The following is a 23,303-nucleotide window of genomic DNA, read 5'->3' as shown; positions in this document are numbered from 1 at the left end:
TTAAAACAAAAGGCAGGAGAGGTTATTGATTGATTGATTGATTGATTGACTGATTGAAAGCATAAGTGGGGGAGGGACAGAGAGAGAGAGAGAATCCCAAGCAGGTTCCACACTGTCAGCGTGGAGCCCAATGCAGAGCTCAAGCCCACGAATTGTGAGATCATGACCTGAAGTCATACGCTTAAATGACTGAGCCACCCAGTTGCTCCGAAAGGCAGGAGAGTTTTAAGCAGTGAATGAGCTTGTGGAAAGGTACTGGAGGACACTGAGAAGAGATTGGTCAATGTGATTAGGCCATCTGTGTTTGCTAACTGTCAATGTATAAGTTAGGGTCTTATCCTCCCACAGAGCCTTGGGAGATCAATCAGTGATTCTTTTTTGGTGATTACATTTCAAAGGATTGGCTCCCAAGTCCTTGGGAGAGACATTCCTGGGTTGTAAAAGTGGCAAGAGGCTGGGAGAAGCCTTACATTTCAAAGGGACAGAGAAAGAATTTACAATTTCAAGTTTTCTAAAGTAAATGCTGTAAGTAAAGGGAGAATCAGGGGCTTATGGTCAGGAAGAAGCCTGTTCAGTCAAGTCGAGGGGAACAGTAAGGCAGTTTTGGTCAGGTAGTACAGTCACTGCAGCAGTAGAATGTTGAAATAGAGCTAGACAAGATGAGCCTTCTTAGTATGAAGGGGCCTCATGACAAAGCCATTCCGTTTTGCTGTGATGAGATGATTGAGGCTCATTAAGAAGTATGAGTTAGGGCCATCTTTGATGAATGTAATGAACAGAGGAAGTTCAGGCAGCCATGGGGACACAGAGCATTAGGCCTAACTAGTGTTTGGTCTGATCACCTCTTCAGTTGGAAAGACATCTCCTTGTCCCCAACAGGAGTTCTGTGAGTCCCCAAGGGGCCTCTCCCTGGGCTCACTTCTAAGTTCAGGTTACCAGCACGTGGGCATCTCTAGTTTCTTTGCTCTTTCCTGTTCCTCCTCCAGGATACTGACCCTCCCCAGGTGTGCCAGGCACTGCTGTCTTCTTTTTAGTATTGGCTGGGGGATGAGGGGTGTGGGAGAAAGGGAAGAGGAAAGATAGAGAAGTGAAGGAAAATTCAGATTTATGCCACTGTGGGAAGTTCTATTACTTGCAAATACTGTGAGTAAAGTTTTTTTTTTTTTTTTTTTAAATTCCTTCCCCCAGAGAAGGCTTATGTATGGTTTTAGAATGATCCCTGAGTCAAGGCAAATGGAGAATCTCTGCTAGATTTTGAGTCCTTTGAACTGCTGTTGGTGAGACATGTAAGTAATGCTTTAAAAAAGTCACATAAATCAATCCTGTTTTCTCTCTTTCTTAGATAAAGCTGTTTTGGAGTAAAACTCATGCTGCACCATCTGAGAAAGTCTCTCTTAGGATCTCTGTGACACAGCCAGACTCGATAGTTGGGGTTGTGGCTGTTGACAAAAGTGTGAATCTGATGAATGCCTCTAATGATATTACAATGGAAAATGTGAGTATAGCTATTTTTTCATTATAAAAATACATGCTAAAAGAGCAAAAAAGAAACTTTATTGCATTACTTCAAATATCTAAGGGAAATTTTATTGGTTCCTCTTCAAGTGTAAGTCAGTAATGAGTAAAGCTTCCAAATAAAAAGGATTTGCATTCTGGTTGTTGTGTTGGGAAGAGGCTTATGTGGTGAAGTGTCTTTGCTGTCTTACATGAGAGATGCCATCTAGAGTTTTCCCTCATTTTCATACTGTATTTGAATTTAAGACTCTCGAGAAAGTACTAGGAAATTGACTTGTACAATTCTGGATGACCCTGGAGAAGAGAGCTTTCGATAATTTTGAAGTACTTTCTATTTTGGTTATACATAATGGTTATATATAATTACTGCCTCATTGAATTAACTATTTGTGGTATATTGAAGGAGTGAAATCCTGTTAATTTGCAGAACACTTATAAACCAAGAAATATATAAACCTCTAGTTACATTAGTTACATAAACTAATCCTCTATTCATTAATCAATTTTGCTTTGTAAGTTCATTGTTGTTCATTTTTATATGTAAGTTCTTGATGTATTCTTGTATATATCCTGGATATACCCTAGCCATTGCTAGTTGAAATCTAGATTGTATAACCTATGTCAATTAATTGATTAAGTATAGTAATTAACAACACATGGGAAAAAAAGATATAAATGTTTAGGCTAATTTGGTCATCTTGAGAAAAATTATATATTTTTTCAGCTTATAAAGGTAATTTTTCTCAATCCCTTTATTTATTTTTTAAATTATTTATGCATTTATTTATTTTGACTTGTTTTATTTTTTATTTTTTTAAATTTACATCCAAATTAGTTAGCATGTAACGCAACAATGATTTCAGGAGTAGATTCTTTAGTGCCCCTTACCCATTTAGCCCATCCCCCCTCCCTCCAGTAACCCTCAGTTTGTTCTCCATATTTATGAGTCTCTTCTGTTTTGTCCCCTCCCTGTTTTTATATTATTTTTGTTTCCCTTCCCTTATGTTCATCTGTTTTGTCTCTTAAAGTCCTCATATGAGTGAAGTCATATGATTTTTGTCTTTCTCTGACTGACTAATTTCACTTAGCATAATACCCTCCAGTTCCATCCATGTAGTTGCAAATGGCAAGATTTCATTCTTTTTGATTGCCGAGTAATACTCCATTGTATATATATATATATATATATATATATATATATATATATATATACCACATCATATATATATATATATATATATATATATATATATATATATACACCACATCTTCTTTTTCCATTCATCCATCAATGGACATTTGGGCTCTTTCCATACTTTGGCTGTTGTTGATAGTGCTGCTATAAACATGGGGGGGTGCATGTGTCCCTTCGAAACAGCACACCTGTATCCCTTGGATAAATGCCTAGTAGTGCAATTGCTGAGTCATAGGGTACTTCTATTTTTAGTTTTTTGAGGAACCTCCATATTGTTTTCCAGAGTGGCTGCACCAGCTTGCATTCCCATCAATCCCTTTTAAAAAAGATTCATTTAAAACAAATTGGTCATTTTTTTCTCTTAATATTAAAAAACTCATGTTATTCTAAAAAGTCTATAGCATTTTGGATTTGATTTAACTGAATTTAGTAATATCTCTCATTTTATAGCTTTCTAAATATCTTAAGTATATTATTTCATTTTTGTTTCCCTGTGTATGTACACACACACACACACACACACACACACATGCACACACACACATACACACACACCTCTATCTAGTGCTTGTGCTCTATTTCTGTCTTTGTTTCTTTGTCTATCTTTTAATATATTTACATAAAATTTTGTCATATATAAGATTGCTATCCCATGGGGCGCCTTGGTGGCTCATTTAAGCGTCCAACTTCGGCTCAGGTCATAATCTCACAGTTCAAGAGTTCGAGACCCACATCAGGCTCCGTGCTGACAGCTTGGAGCCTGGAGCCTGCTTTGGATTCTGTGTCTCCTTCTCTCTCTGCTTGCACTCTGTCTCTCTCTCTCTGCCTCTCTCTAAAAATATAAACATTAAAAAAACAAAAGATTGTTATCCCAGCTTTCTTTTGGTTCAACCTTGCTGGCATATTTTTCTACCTTTTTATTTTCAAGCTTTTATAAGTTTTCCTTTAAGTTTATCTTGTAGGTAGCATGTTATTATATTATATTTTGTTTTTGTTTTTAATGTCTGGTAGTCCATATCTTTTAATAAGCTTATTTAACACATTTACAAGTATGGTAATTCTTGTCTTAATTAGGAATTATTTCTACTTTATTTCATATTTTTAAATGTAATTACTTTTCTTCCCTCTTTTTATTTTTATTTTTTCCAGGGGTTAGATCAAATTTTATTCTTCTGGTTTGTAAGTTATACATTCTGTTTTTGTTCCTATGACAGAGGCCCTTAACTCATGAACCATACTACTATTTATTCTTGCTGATTTCTTAAGACTATCAAAATTCTATCTTCACCAGACAAGACGAGCATTTTTTCGCATGCTCTCATTTTATTTTATTTTTTAAATTTTTTAAAATGTTTATTTATTTTTGAGAGAGAAAGAGAGAGAGACAGACAGACAGAGGTGTGAGTGGGGGAGGGGCAGAGAGAGGGAGACACTGAATCCGAAGCAGACTCCAGGCTCTGAGGTGTTAGCAGAGAGCCTGATGCAGGGCTCGAATTGGGAATGGTGAGATCATGACCTGAGCTGAAGTCGGATGCCTAACCAACTGAGCCACCCAGGTGCCCCAGTATGCTCTCATTTTCTTGCACATCCCTTTTGTCTTTCACTTGTTACCACCTTCTTCTCCAATCCTGCCCAGACCATGTTGTGATTGTACAGGATTGTAATTCAGTGTCATTATTGATTGCCCTTGCAGTCTATGCTCTTCCTTCATTTTTTAATTCTGGAAATTTACATCTGTTATTTCTTCATTTGTTTCTTCATTCTCCATTTCTCTTCTTCTGAGACTCTTGTTATTCAGTGATTGGCATGTCTACTTCCATTCTCCATATCTCTTAGCTTTTTGTTTTATGTTCACTATCTTTTTGACTTTCCTTTTTTCCTTTGAGAGAGCTCCACAGTTGACTCTGCTCCCTGATCATCTATCAGTTGTATCTATCCTCCTTTGATTTCTTATATTGGGTTCTTTATGTCAGCTATTATATTTTTAATGTATATTATTTTCATTGGGTTCTTATCTTTCGTTCTTGTTTTATATTGCTAATATTTTCTTTTATCTCCTTATGTCTATCTGCCATGTTTATTTTAAAATCTTGAACTGGCCTTTTCAATATTTCGCATCATATGTTATGTGTTGTCCATTTGGATGTCTTTTATGGAAGTCATACTCTTTGGATGTAGTTGATTTGGCAGCTGTTCTGATATTGTCCATTGGGGAAGGCTGAACACCCCATTCCAATCTGTGTAAGTCTTGTGAGTTTAAAGAGGGGGAGGGGTCAAGCTTCAGAGACTAGAGAACTACTCTTGATCTTCCCTGTGTGCTGCTGGCTTTTATTCAATGTTTCACTTTTAAGCTCTTAGGGAAAAGCATCACCAAGAAAAGGCAGTTTTTTGGGGTCATGATCCACCAGCTTTTAGGGTTTGGAGTGCAGAGGAAGAGTGAGTGCTTGGCCATGGGTCTGTCCACGTGTTTTCCTCAGTTTCTCCACCAGAAAAGCAGAGGTGCTGACCTGGTATTATCTTCCTGACCCTTATACAGGCAGTGTAGGCTGCTGGTGCAGCTGCTGATTTTGGCAGTGAAAATGCAAGGAATGATTGTCCCAAGGCTGCTTCCTGGAAAGAAGCAAGAGCAGAATTAAAAAATCTTTTCTCCAGACTGCCTCTAGCAGCTTTCTGCCACCCACTTCCTCCCAACACACCAGTTAAAGTTATCTTTTACTCTTCTCAGGCTTTTCTCATACCACTCATCCAAGTTTCCTACTTGCTTTTCTTGTTTCTCCAGAGTTGGCTCTGGAGAAGGGCATCAGGAGCCTGTGGTAATAGACCATTTTGGTTTCTTTTGTTCTTATTAAATTTATACATGGTGCCGAGAGACTCTTGAACACTTTGGGAAAATTTAAGTGTGCTAGATATTCCAGAAATGATTTTCAGACATCAGCCTTTGCTCCAGCCTTGGCAATGCCTTTTTGTTGAGCCAGTGAGAAAACGAGGATTTCTTTTTGAGATAGGTGTTTCTTCTTGATAATTCCATTGATTCATGCCTGAGTGTCAGGGGAAGGTGATCTTGCATGCATTTGTGTCCTATAGCAGAGTTTGAGTCTTGGGACTAAAATCTTTTCTCTCCATTATGTCTGGCTCTGGCTCCATTGTCTACAGTTGGACTATATACTGGTTGTATTTGCCAGCTTGTTGAGATATTATGAAATTTTCTGTTTTCTCCTTCTGTTGTTTTCTTCTCGGTGCCTGTTCTAGCACCGTGTTTGCTTACCATGGATGTAGCTGTGGTTGTTGTTAGTGTGGCAAAAAAAGTGGATGCAGGTGTTTGATTTTAATTTTTTTTAACGTTTATTCATTTTTGAGAGACAGAGAGAGGCAGAGTGTGAGTGGGGAAGGGACAGACAGAGAGGGATATACAGAATCCGAAGCAGGCTCCAGGCTCTGAGCTGTCAGTACAGAGCCTGATGCAGGGCTTGAACCCACGAACCGCGAGATCATGACCTGAGCTGAAATCAGTCACCTAACCGACTGAGCCACCCAGGTGCTCCAGGTGTTTGATTTTAAATGTGTTTTTTTTTTTAAATTTTTAAAAAAGTTTTATTTATTTATTTTAAGAGAGACAGAGACAGCATGAGTGGGGAAGGGACAGAGAAAGAGGGGGAGAGAGAATCCCAAGCAGGCTCTGTACGGCCTGTGCAGAGCCTGATGCGGGGCTTGAACTTACGAGACCACGAGATCATGACCTGAGATGAAATCAAGATTCAGACAGTCAGCTGAGCCACTGAGGGGCTCCAAACGTGGTTGTTTTTTAAATTTGCACTTAGACTCTTTCATGATTTGTATTCCTGCCTTTGTCTTAATTTGTCTAGTTAACGCTAATGTAAATAAGAGAGATAGGTTGAAATAGTTACCAAACTGTATAATATCTTAACTTTTTTTATTGTGGTGAAATGTATGTAACATAAAATTTGCCATTTTAACCATTTTTGAAAGACAATTCAGTGGCATTAATTACTTTCATGTTGTACAACGATCATCACTATCTGTTTCTAAAACTTTTTTGTTACCCCAGACAGACTCTGTAGCCATTAAGTGATAATTCTCCATTTCCCCCTATTCCCAGCCCCAGCCACCTCTAATCTACTTGTCTTTATGAACTTACTTGTCTAGACATTTCATATAAGAGGAATCATATAAAATTTTTTCCTTCTGTGTCTGCCTTATTTCACTTAGCTTAATGTTTTCAAGGTTCATCCATGTTGTAGCATGTATCTGAACTTCATTTCTTCTTATGGCTAAGTAATATTCTATTTGATGTATATACCACATTTTGCTTATCCATTCTTCTGTTGATGGACGTTTAAGTTGTTTCTGTCTTTTGGTTATTGTGACTGATGCCACAATGAACATTGGCCATACATGTATATCTGAGTGCCTGTTCTTTTCAGCATATACATTGGGATGGAATTGCTAGGTCATATTCTAATCTGTGTTTATCTCTTGGGAGCTGCCAACTTTACTCAGTCTTTTAGCCTATTTTACTCTCTCTTGCTAGTAATGAGTGCTGCTCTTAAAAAAATAACATTGCTAATGTGATTATGTAAATATCTCAATATTGAAAAAACTATCTCATTGATGTTATAATTTGCAGTGCTTTATCAATGAGGTTGAATATTTTTTCTGTTTGTTAATAATTTACATTTCTTTTTTGTAAACTATCTCTTTTTGTTATTTAAGAAAATGTAGTTAAGTGACATTTGCAGAACTTATATTAACCATCAAATTTAACCCGTTTATTTCTGCCAGAAGTATGGGTTGTTTTCAATGCTGACCCCTGTGTGTTGGTTTAGGAATTGACATTTAAATTCCTCCTGAGCAAACCTCAAGCCCACATTTCTTAGGAACTCTGGATTAGTGAACAGAGTGAAAATAAGTTAAAAGAATCAATGTAATTTTAGCTGATTGAATCATGAATAAGGCATTCAAATATTTGTTATTGTTCCATTTGTGTCACTTTCAAATTAGATAAGCATGTGGGCTGTGTGTTATCTAAGTAACATACAAGAAATATTACAGAGGGCAGAACAGTATGATACAAATCAATTCATTCCACATATTTTATCTTCTCCTTAGGTGGTCCATGAGTTGGAGCTCTATAACACAGGGTATTATTTAGGCATGTTCATGAATTCTTTTGCAGTTTTTCAGGTATGTTTAGCTTATTATATAATTTGGAAAGATATAAATATCTTTTACTATTGCAAACACCTTCAGAATTAATTATCTGATTAACCTTTTATTAAATGTGTTGTTGAAGTATAGTGTGTTATATAAATATAATTTGAAATGGAAAGATAATCATCCTTCCAATTTTAAAAGCAAATGGAAAAAGTGTGTGTGTGTGTGTGTGTGTGTGTGTGTGTGTGTGTGTATCTGTATCTGTGTATGAGAGGGAGAGAGAGAATGCTCATGTATGTACCTAAATTCTCAAAAATGAGATAGAGTCAAAAAAACTCAAAATTTTCATGTCTGCATAAAAACAAATGAACAAGAGTGAATTAAGAGTATAGAAGACTGCTGTGACATTTTACAAAGCATTTAAACTTAAAAAAATTTTTTAAATTATTCTTTTTAGGAATGTGGCCTCTGGGTATTGACAGATGCAAACCTTATGAAGGATTACATTGATGGTGTTTGTAAGTAGAACCTAGCAATGTGCTTTCAAAGTATTTAAGTCTTTCATCTCAGGTATTTAAAATTACTTATAAGTATGGATGATTTCTGGTTTAATGGATATGGATATTGTGATTTCATTTTCTGTTCTCTTTTCCTAAAGTCTTTGGAGTTTAATGTACATTTGAGCCATGACATGGAATATTTGTCTGGGCTTCTGTCTAGATTTCCATTTGCTCCCTTGTAGTTCTTTGAAATGGTTATTTTTTTGGGGCATATTGGAAGATCCTATGCTTCCAATTTATATTGCAAACTGTGCTGTTATTTTGGAATTAGATAAAAGGAACAACATAGTTTTGAAACATTTTTGTTCTCTGGCATTTTGATGTTCACCTAGCATATAGCCCAGATGCCATAAGTATGCTGGTATATGCAGTGTGCACACACACACACGCATGTTCACCTAGAATATAGCCCAGATGCCATAAGTATGCTGGTATATGCAGTGTGCACACACACACACGCACGTTCACCTAGAATATAACCCAGATGCCATAAGTATGCTGGTACATGCAGTGAGCATGCGTGAGTGCATGCACCTGCACACGTGCATGTCTCATCAGTCTGAGTTCTTCCTGAGCAGGGTCACACCTAGTTCCCTGTGTTGCTAAATAGAGTTGCTACCCAACTAATAATAAGAGTGCTTAGGAAGAAGTGAAATGTTTTGACTGAAGGAAGTGTGGAAATGAGAATGGTTAACTCCAGGAGTTGTTCTCTTTTCCTTTAGGTAACATTATGCTAATATCATCTTGTAAGGCTGTCACAATTTGTATCCCCGGATTCCCTATTCCTGCCAGGTCTTCTCAGTTACTCCACACTAAGCCCCAGGCTCTCCAGCTTTGGGCTGATTTTTGACACTACAGGATACCCGAGCCTCTACCCTGAAGCAAAAAGATCATTGTATAGTATTAAAAATTTTATGAAATCATTATGATTTCTATGCATTAAAGATAATATGGTATGGTTAGCTTTCTTCATGTAACAATCCATCCTAGACACCTTCTAAGCAATCTTTTTCCATTCTCTCTTTGTTGGTATCTGCTTTTACCCATCTTTTTTCATCCTTACTTATCAAATCCTGATTTCCACTGTAATACTCATTCTGTTGTTAGTAATACTTATTGTATCCTTTACATTTCCTAAGAACTTTCTTCTACCTTTTTTTCCCCACTGTTTAACAGAAGAAATTTGATCCTCCTACTAGCATACTGTGTCCCTAGAAACCTTCTTAAGTGACTGGCATTCATTTTTCTGCTTCTCTTCTGGATCAGGGTTCCTAAGTACATAATGTATCTTTTTTTTTTTTTTAATTTTTTTTAATGTTTATTTATTTTTGAGACAGAGAGAGACAGAGCATGAACAGGGGAGGAGCAGAGAGAGAGGGAGGCACAGAATCCGAAACAAGCTCCAGGCTCTGAGCTGTCAGCACAGAGCCCGATGTGGGGCTCGAACTCACGGACCGTGAGATCGTGACCTGAGCCGAAGTCAAACGCTTAACCGACCAAGCCACCCAGGTGCCCCAGTACATAATGTATCTTGCAGTCAGTACTATGGCATCAGTAGTTACTCAAGGTCACGTTATCACTGGAACACTGCTTTACTTTTAACATTTCAAATGCCTATCCTTCTACCTTGGATATTCACTCACTCCCTTAAATCTATTGAATGCCTTCTTTGTCCTTACTAGAGACCAAATATCTTCCTTGGTCTTGACTTCTGGTTATTCTGGGTTATTGGCTCCTTCTGCTTTCACTTTCCTCCAGTACTTGGCCTGGACCACCATGATTATTCAGTTTGGTAGCATTCTTCCCTACTTCCTTGGCATCTTCTTCATTAACCCAAACTTTGGAACATCTTGACTGTTTATCTTACCCCTCTGTTTCCGCATCCCACAAATACCTTAAATTCAGTATGTCACAAGCCAAGTTTATGATCTTCTCTTCCTTTACAACCTTGCTTTTCCTTAATATAATTTTATTGATATGTGATTCCTTGAATTGATATAATTTCAGACCTATGTTAATGAAATCATCATTTACCTAGATGCCTAAATCAGAAACCCACAACACATCCTTAGTTCCTTCCTCTCTGTCAGATGTGGAATAACATGGTAGTTAAGAAAAGGATTGCCATCAAATACTTCTGCTTTTAAGTTCTGGTGTTTTGACACTGAGAAAGTCAATTAACCTTTCTAAACCTCAAATCTCCAATTGAAATATAGTGCTAATAATATTATTGGTATTACAGGGGTATTATGATGTTAAATTCAAAAACATTTAAATTGTATGACACATGTTTAGCACTTATAAGTCTGCAATTACCTACTATTTTATTCCTCAGATCCAGTTCGTTCATTCATTATTTAATGGATAGTGATGATATTAATTGCATGCCTAGTATGTACGAGGCAATGAGATTTCAACTTGGTCTAGTGGGGCAAAACAATATATAATTAGAAGAGTGTGCTGAGGACTGGGGTGGGGGGAGTCAGCATGCCATGGGCATACACAGAAGTCATCCACCCAAGAGGCAGGGCAGAATCATCTCTTGAGACTATTCTTCCTCTCCTCTCCTTGCTTCAGGCCCTTGTCAGTGTCTCGTTGACTATTGTAATAACTTCCTAACTTAACTGCTTTGCCCACCTTCCATTTCCTCCAGCTCTAAGCCATTGTTCACACTGATGCCAGAGTTATCATTATAAAACATGAGCTGTGGGCTGGATCATGTTTCTAATTTATTCTAAAACCTTCAATAGGTCAAAATTGCTTAAAGGATCAATCTAAGTCCTTCAGCATGGGAGATTGGATATTTAATATCTGGATTTAGCCATTCTTTCTCTTCTCATTTTACGCCCCTCTTACCTAATACTCACTGTCATATTTGGGACATGCCTTTGTACTTAGTTTACCTGCCCTGTGTCCCTTTCCCATGTGGGGTACTCTTTAACTGGAGACTTAAAGAAAACAGAATAAAAAAACCCCAAAACCCCTGCAAAATGGATTTTTTTCCCCTAGCCACACTATTTTCATCATTCAGATTTTGGATAAAATCAGCCATTATTGTGCACAATAGGCATTTTTTATATGTCTGTGTCACTCTTAACATGTTTACTACAGTTTTCTATTTGTCTCCTCCAATAGACTGTGAGTGAAGAAGCTCCCTGCATTCATCTTTGTATCCCTCGTACTGACTGTAGTCTATTTTTTTTTTACATTTTATTTTGAAATAATTATAGACTTATAGAAAAGTTGAAAAAATAGAAGTAGGTAATCCAGAGTTTGTATGGCAACATAGCTGTTTTTAAGTTAGTAAACAGGATGATTGTGGCATCTTATGGCTGGGATAGCCATTGGTAACTGGCACTAGGGAGCTAAAAAGAATAGGAAAATTGAAGGTAACTTTAAAAATGATTTAACTTATTTTTTAGCAACTGCACTGTAAGTAGTTTTTTAGGTGTTGGCCATATGGGCAGGAAACTTTTTTTTTTTTTTTTTTTAAGTTTTGGCATTGCCGTAACTGGCCACAGGGCCTTGGGTAAGTCACTTGACTTCTGTGGGTCTCAGGTGTCTCATCTGTAAAACGAGAAGGTTGGATAAGATGAGCTCTAAAGTCCCATTCAGCTGAGAGGTGCTGCAATTCCATGGACTGAGTTTATAATCATTCTCTACAGGGACTTTTTCCTAACAGTTGCCAATGTTGATTTTTAGATGACAGCGTAGAACTTGCCGAGAGGTTTGTGGAGGAAAATGAAGGATACTTGGTAGATTTCCATGACTTTTCTTCGGTTAGCGATCCACGTGTCAGAAAGCATTTTCCAGAGACTTGGATTTGGCTAGACACCAACATGGGGTAAAGATTTATCATGTTCTTTGCTTATATATATTTTGTTTAGTGTTATTTTTAAACAAGTTTTGTGTTCTTTCTAATGTTTAAGTGCAAACATATTGTGGTTAAAGCTAAATAAACCAAGAGGTTTTTTATCTTAGAACGATATTTAGTGTATTTAAATGTAGTATATAATAAAGCCACATGCAAATTGGGGCAGTGAGAGTATCATTAAGGAGAAGATAGACCTTCTTCTAACGAAGGGTGTTTTGAACTTCCTTGAAGTCTCATGGTTCTTGTTTGAGAAAATTGCTGAGAGTACACTTGTTGCCTTGGGGTGAGAGTACTGACGATTACTCTCTCGGCCTTGTAGCTCCTTATAAAACATCCCCGTGAGCCACAGGGAGAAGCAGCACAGGTGGTGGAGGGACTCAGCTTAGTTGACAAACCCTGTGCTATCTGGTCTAATGACTGAGCAGATGAATCATGAAATATGCATATATTTTATAGTCAGCCATGTATGGAAACTTGAAATAAGACACAAGTCAAAGCTCAAAACACACACACACAAATACATGACCAGGATACGGAGGGAAACTTTCACGTAAATTGACAGAAATAAATCAAGTTAAATTTGAAAATATGTATTTATTATCTGTACATTTATGAAAATAATGGTCATTCTGAAAGTGTAAACATTGTTGAAAGCTTTTAATGGAATATGAGTCAGGATGCAGTGTTATGGCCTTATTAAATGACCTGGTCCTTGAGAATTTGGGATCTGCCGTTTCATGCTCACTCAAAAAAATTTAGATAGGCAAACAATTTGGAAAACTAAAACTCTTCCAAAAATGGTTTAGGTTATGTTGACTTTTTTGGAAATGTGTCAGTTCTCAGGGTTGTGATTTTTGTTTTTATCTTGACTTTAGTTCCAAGATTTACCAAGACTTTGAAGTTACCGTGCCTGATTCTATCACTTCTTGGGTGGCTACCGCATTTGTGATCTCTGAGGACTTAGGTCTTGGACTAACCAGGACTCCAGTGGAGGTAGTATATGAAAGAGCTGCTTATAAATGTTAAAGTGCCCAAAGCAAAAAAAGTGTCCACTCTTCAATGGATTTTCAAAAAAAAATTGCTTATGATGTTGCTCAGTGTTTAGAGGTTCCTTGGCTTTTCCTTTTTGTTTTTTATTAGTTGTTTACTTTAGAATGTGAGCTGTATTGAACTCCTAAATGTGTTCCATCCATGTTAAGATTTGGATAAAAAGTTTATTATTGACTGAATCCAACCATTTCCAAAGGCCAGAAGACAGAGGGTTTCTGTGTGTCCCTCTGATAAGGATGAGCAGAACTTCTCAAGATGTCCCCTAGAAGACATGCCTTCACATTTCTGGTCAGATTGCAGCATATGTGACTTCCTAACCCAGTCGCTGGCGAGAGGAATATACACGTTTGGTCTTAGACCAGTAGTTCTTACCTCTGTCATACCTGAAGCCCCCTTTTTATAACAGATATTTTGTTTTCCCCTTTACCATCTACAATGCAAGTCATAGAAAATATAGTATACTTACATACTCAATTAAAAAAATCCATATGATGCCTTAAGTGAAATATTGAGAAATAAAAGGAAAGTAATCTGTAATAAAGTAATACATATTACAGTATATAAGTTATCAGTCATAGCTGCACTAGGAGTCATATGTATTTAACTGTTTACTCCAGGCATGGAATCACCCTGTGTGTAATAGCTGCAAATCAAGTTTGATGTACACATATTGTTTCAGCCACTCAAACACCTTGAGTAGTACTGCCTGTGGTGATGTCGGTTTCTGAAACTGAACGACTTTTGGTAAAGTTACAAACAAAACAAAGGGCAGTCTTCTGTTGATTTATAAAATAGCTGTATTTATGAAAAATTCAGTGTGTATTGAGAAATGCAATATATTTCCAATATTTGGGTTCATATATAAGTTGGAATTAGGTTTGAAGTTCAGGTCATTACAAGAAGGTACTTTACATGAATGTCTGAAGAGATATTCAAGAATCATGAGGGACAGGGGACAGTTCTTCTGTCCTGAGCATTACAGACTTTCACCCACTATGTGTCAATGGTGCCCCTCAATCATTGTGACAATCTAAGACACTTTCACAAATGTCTAAGTAAACCTCTAGAGGAAATTACTGCTGCCAGTGACAACCATCGGCCTAAATTAATCAATGGCTGCTTTCAGAGGCAGGGTAGGGGTTCAGCTTCCCATGAAGGATTTGGCCAACAGTATCAGAATTGGGTCACCAATGAGGAAGTACATGTGCATGTATATGTTAGAACGTAGTAAGCAGAACATCGTCTAGACTTTCCACGTGTCTAAAACAGGGGTTGTTTGATTTGGCCACTTGGTGGAGTCATTATAGCACAGTAGGTCAGGAGCTTGACTTTGGCATCAGACATTCTGGGATCCATTTCTGGTTCCTTCATTTACTAGCAATGTGATCTTGTACTCGTTTCAGATATATCTGAATTTCAGATTTCTTTTCTGTAAAATATGTGCATAGAACCTGCCTCCTAGGAGTTGTAAGAATTAAATGAAATTGAGTAAAGTACCTATAAACTGTTGGGACCACATTAAAGTAAAAAGTTTCTGCACAGTGCAGGAAGCAATCAATAAAACTAAAAGGCAACCTACTGAACGGGAGAAGATATTTACAAATGACATATCCTATAAAGGGTTAAAATACAAAATATATAAAGAACTGATAAACTCAGTACCCCAAAACCAAATTATCCAATTAAAAATGGGCAGAAGACATAAACAGCTGTTTCTCCCAAGAAGATGTTACAGATGGCCAGGAGACACACGAAAAGATACTCAACATCACTTATCATCAGGGAAATGCAAATCAAAACTACAATGAATTATCACCTCACACCTGTCAGAATGGCTAAATTCAACAATACAAGAAACAACAAGTGTTGACAAGGATGTGGAGAAAATGGAACACTCTTGCACTGTTGGTGGGAATGCAAATTGGTGCAGCCAATTTGGCTGTGCAAAACAATATGGAGGTTCCTCAAAAAACTAAAAATAGAACGTTATGATCCAAGAATCACACTACTGGATATTTACCCCCCCTCCCAAATACAAAAATACTAAAGCAAAGGGACATATGCACTCCCATGTTTATTGCAGCATTATTTGCAATAGCCAAACTATGGGAGCAACCCAAGTGTCCACTGATAGATGAATGGATAAAGGAGATGTGGTATATGTGTACATATGTGTATATATGTGTGTATATATATAAATATTATTCAGCCAGAAAAAAGAATGAAATCTTGGCATTTGCAACAACATGAATAGAGCTAGAGAGTATAATGTTAAGTCAAATGAGTCAGAGAAAGACAAATACCATATTATCTCACTCATGTACAATGTAAGAAACAAAACAAATGAGTGAAGGAAAAAAAAAAAAACCCAGATAGACAACCAAGAAACAGACTCTTAACTATAGCACAGATGGTTACCAGAGGGGTGATGGGTGGGAGGATGGGGTAGTAGGGGGTGGGGATTAGACAGTACACCAATTATCATGATGAAAATAAAATAAAATGATAAAAAAATAAAGTTCCTAGATCCTGGTAGGCATTTAGTAAAATGTAGTGATTAATATGTTAAATACCATAAGCCACATCAGTTTATCATCATCATTCATTTCGGGTAAGTTGCTGTTTGTTTCCTGTTGATAGGCAAGTGGACATTTCTATGTGAAATTATAGGCTTCATAGGTTTTGTGAGATTTACTTTTAATTGCATGTAATATGAAGCATTTTGACTTTAATAAAATATGTATTCATTGTGTTTTTTCCAGCTACAAGCCTTCCAGCCATTTTTCATTTTTTTGAATCTTCCCTACTCTGTTATCAGAGGTGAAGAATTTGCTTTGGAAGTAACCATATTCAATTATTTGAAAGATGCCACTGAGGTAATGTATTAAAAGTTTTGTTAATCATTCATACTTCAGGAAAAAATGGAGAAAACACACAGGGTTATTAATGTTTGGGCATCTGGGCATGTAAGCATTTTATACATTTCTGAGAGATTGAAAATAAACACACTTTGTCAGTGATTTCTTCTACTTATTAATGTCTAAGGCTTGTATTAGTGTGTCTGTCCTTTCTTTCTTAATTTCTTGCATATGTTTTCTACTTGAGCCACGTAACTTCCTTACTGTATGTGAGGCAGGTCTGTGTCTTTCCTGACTCCCTGTGCTGTTTCCCAGCCTTCCCCACATCTAGAGGCATTGCCCCTTTGCACTGCCATTCTGTGTTCCTTGACTTATTCCTCTCAAGACCTGGCATAAAACTAGGATATCTTTCCTCACCCATTCTGTTCTGGGTTGTTTCCATGTTTTTATAATGTATTTTGTTTTGAATACAACGTATTCAAAACAAGGCTTTGTGTTTTGAGTCATGTGCCTAGTGTTTCCTTAGGTAGTCAGTTCCCTGGAAGGCAGGCTTAGGCCACCGTTTGTATTGTGCCCATAGTAGTGCTAACCAAGTGATTAATTCTTTCCCCTCAGAGTAAGTAGGACTATGTTATTAACTTTGTTAAGTGAAAATGCCACAATCTCATTAAGCACTATGTTTGTAAATTATTTTTAAATTGTACTTTTTAACGTAGTCAACAATGGTACTTTGAAAAGAGCAGAAGATCTGGAATCAGAAGGCCTGGATTCGACGTCCCACTCCAGCCCTTGCCAGCAAATAACTTAATGTAAAATGGGAATGATAATTCTTGTTTCTACAGAAAGTATTTTGAGAAAAAGATGAGAAAATAAATGGAAAACAATTCATGAAGTGTAAGGCCTAGATAAATGCCATCCTTGGCAAGACTGGCAACTTTGACAGACTTTACACAAGTTTACAACCAACATATGCTTCAGGACTGATGTCTGCATCATTCTTTCCTTGGGATAATTTCAGCCAAGACTCTCAATAGATGTAATAACCCTGCATCCTGTTTGTCTTAGGTTTTTCTAATGGGACCAGTGTCCTAGGATGATGCAGTTAAATCAGGCTTGTGGCAATACCGTGACATGAAATAACCTTTCTGGGCACATCCTTCCCACTCAAAGCCTTCAGATGATGACAGAATTTAATGTTAGTGGGAGTTTAATGTTAGAAATGGAACCGAAGAGTGCCCTTTTCCCACAAAACTTGAAGTGGATGACGAGAACATAGGAAAATGAAGTTTTCCCTGATAACCTTCTCATCCTCTTCTTGGCTGAATCTCTGTCTCCTATTTCTCCAGTCTTGAGCCTCATGGATTTACTAGCACTTGATGTGGCTAAAGCAACACTTTACTTATGAGCGTTTATTATACAAAACTTTTGATAATTTTCCTTCCAGGTTCAAGTAATCATTGAGAAAAGTGACAAATTTGATATTCTAATGGCTTTAAATGAAATAAATGCGACCGGACACCAGCAGACCATTCTGGTTCCCAGTGAGGATGGGGCAACTGTTGTTTTCCCAGTCAAGCCAACACACCTGGGGGAAATTCCAATCACAGTCACGGCCATTTCACCTGCTGCTTCTGATGCTGTCACCCAGAGGATTTTAGTAAAGGTAAATGTTTGAAGTCTTGAATAATTGAAACGGAAATATATAATTAAAAAGGAAACAGAAGATGGTTTTTCTCTTGGTTAAATTTGTTGGCAAGATCTAGTAGGTCATCTCCTCCACCCTGGTATTGTCTAATTGTTATCTCATCTGTCTGTAATGATACATAATATGTTTTGGAAGTAATCATCCATTTCCTCTTCAAATTTATGATATGTCTATATAGCAAATCTCTTTTGCAGTCAATCAATTACATTTACAAACTGTTTTACATTAGGGTCCTATCAAATCACGCCAAGTTGAGGGGCACCTGGGTGGCTCAGTCAGTTAAGCGTCTGACTTTGGCTCAGGTCATGATCTCATGATTCGTGGGTTCGAGCCCTGTGTCAGGCTCTGTTCTGACAGCTGGGAACCTGGAGCCTGCTTCAGATTCTGTGTCTCCCTCTCTGTCTCTGCCCCTCCCCTGCTTATACTCTGTCTCTCTCTCTCTCTCTTAAAATTAAATAAACATTAAAAAAATTAAAAAAAAATCATGCCAAGTTGATATGTAGATTTTGAATCTACAGTTGTATGTATTTTGAATGTATAGTTAGAAGCAATTTTGTAGATTTTTCTTTAGAGAAGGCATTATGCAGAAAAACTCAGCCTGGTGGGTAAGCACTTGTGTCCTGGGGTGAGACAGCCCTAGGTTCAAATGCCAGTTCTGTCAAGTGTGACTTGGGGCAAGGAGTTTGATATCTCTCTCTCTTTTTAAATCTCTCTTTGGATAATAATAGGATTTACCTCAGAGAGTTTTTATCATTACCTTTTCATCTTCTCCTTTATCATTTCAATTGCTATTTCTTTTTTTTTTTAACTTTATTAAATGTTTATTTATTTTTAAGAGAGAGAAAGAAAGACAATGCGAGAGGGGGAGGGGCAGAGAGAGAGGGAGACACAGAATCTGAAGCAGGTTCCAGTCTCTGAGTTGTCAGTACAGAGCCCCACATGGGGCTTGAACTCACGAACTGTGAGATCATAACCTGAGCTGAAGTTGGATGCTTAACCGACTGAGCCACCCAGGCACCTCTCAATTGCTATTTCATGAAATGTTTTATCTACTTTAATTAGAAAGTAAGCATTTATTAACAGATTTGAAGCAGGAATCAAAAATGGTAGGTATTTACCTAATGTACGCATAGTGCAAACACTGCAGGCAAGATGTTTATTTTATTTGCATAAAACTCTGTAGACGGATGAGTGGAGACCATGTTAATCGTGTTGCTTTTTTCCAACAGGCTGAAGGAATAGAAAAATTGTATTCACAATCCATCTTGTTAGACTTGGCTGTCCACAAATTACAAACTCCCCTGAAAACTTTGAGTTTCTCATTTCCTCCCAACACAGTGAGTGGTAGTGAAAGAGTTCAGATCACTGCAATTGGTAAGAATACAATATATTGCCATGACTCCAGGTTTATGTGTATGTGTGTGTGTGTGTGTGTGTGTGTGTGTGTGTGTGTATAACACATTTGTTATCTATTATAGATGTATTTTCTAATTTAGTCCTAATGAGAAGAGGTTGCTAAAGTTTTTAGTTGGTACCAACTACTGATTACAGTAGAAAGACTAGCAGATATGTGTTCTACCTAGACCAGTTCTCAATCTCAGTGTGCATCTGAATCACGTGGGGATCTTGTTTAAAATTTTTTTTTAATGTTTCTTTATTTTTGAGACAGAGAGAGACAGAGCATGAGTGTGGGAAGGGCAGAAAGTGAGGGAGACACAGAATCTGAAGCAGGCTCCAGGCTCTGAGCTGCCTGATACAGGCACAGAGCCTGATACAGGGCTTGAACTCACAAGCTGTGAGATCATGACCTGAGCCGAAGTTGGACCCTCAACCAACTGAGCCACCCAGGTGCCCCACGTGGGGATCTTGTTTAAAGGAAGATGTTGGTTTAGTAGGCCTGGGTGGAGCCTTGGATTATGCATTTCTAGCAAGCTCCCAATTGATGTTGATGCTTCTGATGTGTGTGAAGATCACTCTTTGACTAGCAGCGCTCATTTATAATGTGGCTTGAGGGAGGGATTCTTTTTTTTTTTAATTAAAAAAAATTTTTTTCCAATGTTTATTTTTGAGAGAGCATGAGTGGGCATGGGGCAGAGGGAGAGGCAGACACAGGATCCGAAGCAGGCTCCAGACTCTGAGCTGTCAGCACAGAGCCCGACTCGGGGCTCGAATCCACAAACCATGAGATCATGACCTGAGCCGAAGTCAGACGTTCAACTTACTGAGCCACCCAGGGGCCCCAAGGGAGGGAGTATTTCTAAGGGCCGAGCTTCTGGCTTCTGTGGCTTTCAACCACTGATAATATCAGAATCTTGTGTGGAGCTTTGTAAGAGCTGCACTTCTGACCTACACAATCAGCATTTCTTAAGCTATGGTTAGGGTGTGTATATTTTGAAAAGGCTCCACAAGTGCTTCTGATGACCAAACGCTGAGCTCTCTTGCCTAGAGCAGTTCTCTGTGCAGGACACAGATAACCTTTATAACAGGAAGCAAGCCACTGACTTCACCCTGTCCTAGTCACCTTCTGGCAACCTATGTGTTTTTGCATCAGCTGTTAAACAGAGCTTCCACACAAACGATTTGTTTATATAGTTGTGCTTTACAAATAACCGAAGGAAATGTTTAGATTAATGAAGATTAACGAATATAAATAGTTTGTTAGGTCTTCAAGATCAGGACCTAAGGCACTTTTTCAGAAGTTGTTTTAAATCTCATCTGCAGGTGTAGTGTTTTCCATTATAACTCCAACAACCAAGCCCTCCATAGAGGACTTTTTGGGAGCCTTGAATATAATTCTTAAAAAAAATTTTTTTTAATGTTTATTTATTTTTGAGAGAGATAGAGAGAGACCGAGTGCAAGCAAGGGAGGGGCAGAGAGAGAAGGAGACAGAGAATCCGAGGCAGGCTCCAGGCTCTGATCTGTCAGCACAGAGCCTGATGCGGGGCCCGAACTCATGAACTGTGAGATCATGACATGAGCCGAAGTCAGATGCTCAACCAACTGAGCCACCCAGGCTCCCCTAATTCTTTTTTAAAAATTAGTATTTATTTATTTATTTTGAGAGAGCGAGAGAGAGAGAGAGAGAGAGAGAGAGAGAGAGAACGGGGAAGGGGCAGAGAGAGAGAGAATCGGAAGCAGGCTCTGTCTGTGCTGACAGCATGGAGCCCCAAATGGGGCTCGTTCACCTTGGGTATAATTCTTAAGAAGAATTAAATAAGCTCTCTACTTAGAGGAATAAATTCTCCCACAGTGTTGTGATGCTGGGAGGTGCAGCACGCACACAGGGGATGCAATACACATGCACACACATACACACAAAGGGAAGAAGACTTGAATTTCAAATGTATACCACCACTTCTTACATTGAATGAATCTATCTTTGGTTACTGAAATACTGTTGAGGTTTGATTTTTAACTGTGGCGCAAAGAATGGCTTTTCAAGTTGTATTTCTATATGATACATTTTTTAAAATTTCTTTTTAATGTTTATTCATTTTTGAGAGAGACAGAGAGGCAGAGCGTGATCAGGGGAGGGACAGAGAGAGAGAGGGAGACACAGAATCTGAAGCAGGCTCCAGGCTCTGAGCTTTCAGCACAGAACCTGACATGGGGCTCCAACTCACAAACTGTGAGATCCTGACCTGAGCTGAAGTTAATCAACTGAGCCACCCAGGTGGTCCTGTATGATATTTATTAAAAAAAATCTATTTAGTAGCCCAGAATATTAGTGTGAATATTAGTTTGCTTCTTTGAATATGGAGAATCTAAGTTTATGTTCATTTTAAATATTAGAAACCATAAAAGCATAAGTGGTAATAATATAACCTCTATTTTTCTGTTAACATCTGTTAACGTGTTAACGGGTGTTAACATCTAAACTTTAAGACATCATATGCTAGCATGGCTGCAGCTTATTCATTTAAAAGAAGGCTTTATTTTTTAGATTCATTTTTTAAAATTTTATTTTAGGATTAGATGCTCACTAAGTATTTGGACTTGGAATGGTGTAAATTTCTAAAATATAATAATAGAAGAATGTTCTTCTCCATACAGCTCAACCACAGTGGGGTCAGAATTAGAACTCAGCCTCTGTATTTCTGAATTTTTACTTGTTTCCCCAGTCATGGTATTAGAATTTGGATAGAGGTGTCTCTTAAACATGCATTTTGTTTAATTTTAGATTACTAACTTTGAAGAATATTCCTAATCCTTTTTGACTGTGATATTCATTGAAAGACTTTGACTTGTTAATTCTACTTTGTTGTTGCTAAATAGAACACAGTGAAAACTACTCTAAGCCTTGCTCTTAAAAAAATCTTATAGTGTCTTAGTAAGAAATCAGAATGAGGTTCTAGCTATGTGAAGAATACTACTAATAAAACATTCCTTTCCTATATAAAAATGATGGTTTCCTGATGATCAATCCCTGACATATTTTTGTCCAAGAATTATTTTTTAAACTTATTTTTTGCCTAGTGTATGCCACATCTTTAACTGAGCTAAGAGTCTAATGTGTCACATAATTTACAAGTTCATTGCCACTGTGTTATCAGTTATTTGGCCAGTCTTCCTAAAAGTTTGATGTAATGTTTGTACTCTGTTCCAAGCAGTGGAATAACTATTGCTTCAGTGTCCGATGCCTTCTGTACTTAATGGGAGTCTCATTGCCACCAGTTATTGAGTATTTGCTGAATGTATTGAATATCTTGTGCTTTCAGGGGATATCCTTGGTTCTTCCATCAATGGCTTGGCCTCATTGATACGGATGCCTTATGGCTGTGGTGAACAGAATATGATAAATTTTGCTCCAAATATTTATGTTTTGGATTACCTAACTAAAAAGAAACAACTGACAGAAAACTTAAAAGAAAAAGCCCTTTCATTTATGAGGCAAGGTAAGCATTTTAGAAATATGCTTTTATTTGTAAAAACTTTTTTTTTTTTTTTTAGGCAGAGTTCACCCTATGCCATATTTCAGAAGAAAGTGATTTGTCCTTGCTCTGTGGTTGTAGGACTAGATGGTGCTGAAATGTGCTAAAAGAATGAGCAATGGGAAGATGTAATTGTCACAAATTGCTGCTAACATGTTTAAGGAGTTAGTGTCCAGGGGGGTTTGTATTTTTTTTTTTTAATGTTTATTTTTGAGACACACACACACACACACACACACACACACACACACACACACACACACAGTGTGAGTGGGGGAGGGGCAGTGAAAAGGAGACACAGAACTGGAAGCAGGCTCCAGGCTCTGAGCTGTCAGCACGGAGCCAGATGCAAGGCTCGAACTCATGAGCTGTGAGATCATGACCTGAGCTGAAGTAATGGCACTTAACCACCTGAGCCACTCAGGCGCCCCTAGAGGGGCTT

At 37.7% G+C, this 23,303-nt stretch overlaps 1 protein-coding gene across 6 annotated transcripts in view; it reads left to right on the top strand.

Annotated features, from left to right (window-relative positions):
- Positions 1-23,303, top strand: part of CD109 (CD109 molecule) — a 168,502-nt gene that overhangs the window by 107,150 nt on the left and 38,049 nt on the right. For all 6 annotated transcript variants that reach the window (XR_002071968.2, XM_053904723.1, XM_053904722.1 and 3 more), the window contains 9 exons: positions 1,343-1,495; positions 7,838-7,912; positions 8,340-8,400; positions 12,145-12,286; positions 13,192-13,309; positions 16,129-16,242; positions 17,669-17,887; positions 19,159-19,303; positions 22,649-22,825. Coding sequence is in view for 5 of the 6 variants with exons in the window: in XM_053904723.1 (XP_053760698.1) it covers positions 1,343-1,495; positions 7,838-7,912; positions 8,340-8,400; positions 12,145-12,286; positions 13,192-13,309; positions 16,129-16,242; positions 17,669-17,887; positions 19,159-19,303; positions 22,649-22,825 (1,204 nt within the window). In the remaining variant the exon portion in view is untranslated. The remainder of the gene's footprint in view (positions 1-1,342; positions 1,496-7,837; positions 7,913-8,339; positions 8,401-12,144; positions 12,287-13,191; positions 13,310-16,128; positions 16,243-17,668; positions 17,888-19,158; positions 19,304-22,648; positions 22,826-23,303) is intronic.

This window comes from Panthera pardus, unplaced genomic scaffold (assembly GCF_024362965.1).
Source record: "Panthera pardus isolate Hobbes unplaced genomic scaffold, ASM2436296v1 HiC_scaffold_17, whole genome shotgun sequence".
NCBI classification, from domain to species: Eukaryota; Metazoa; Chordata; class Mammalia; order Carnivora; family Felidae; genus Panthera; species Panthera pardus.
Note: the sequence above shows the minus strand (reverse complement) of the source record. Positions and strands in the feature narration are given on the sequence as shown.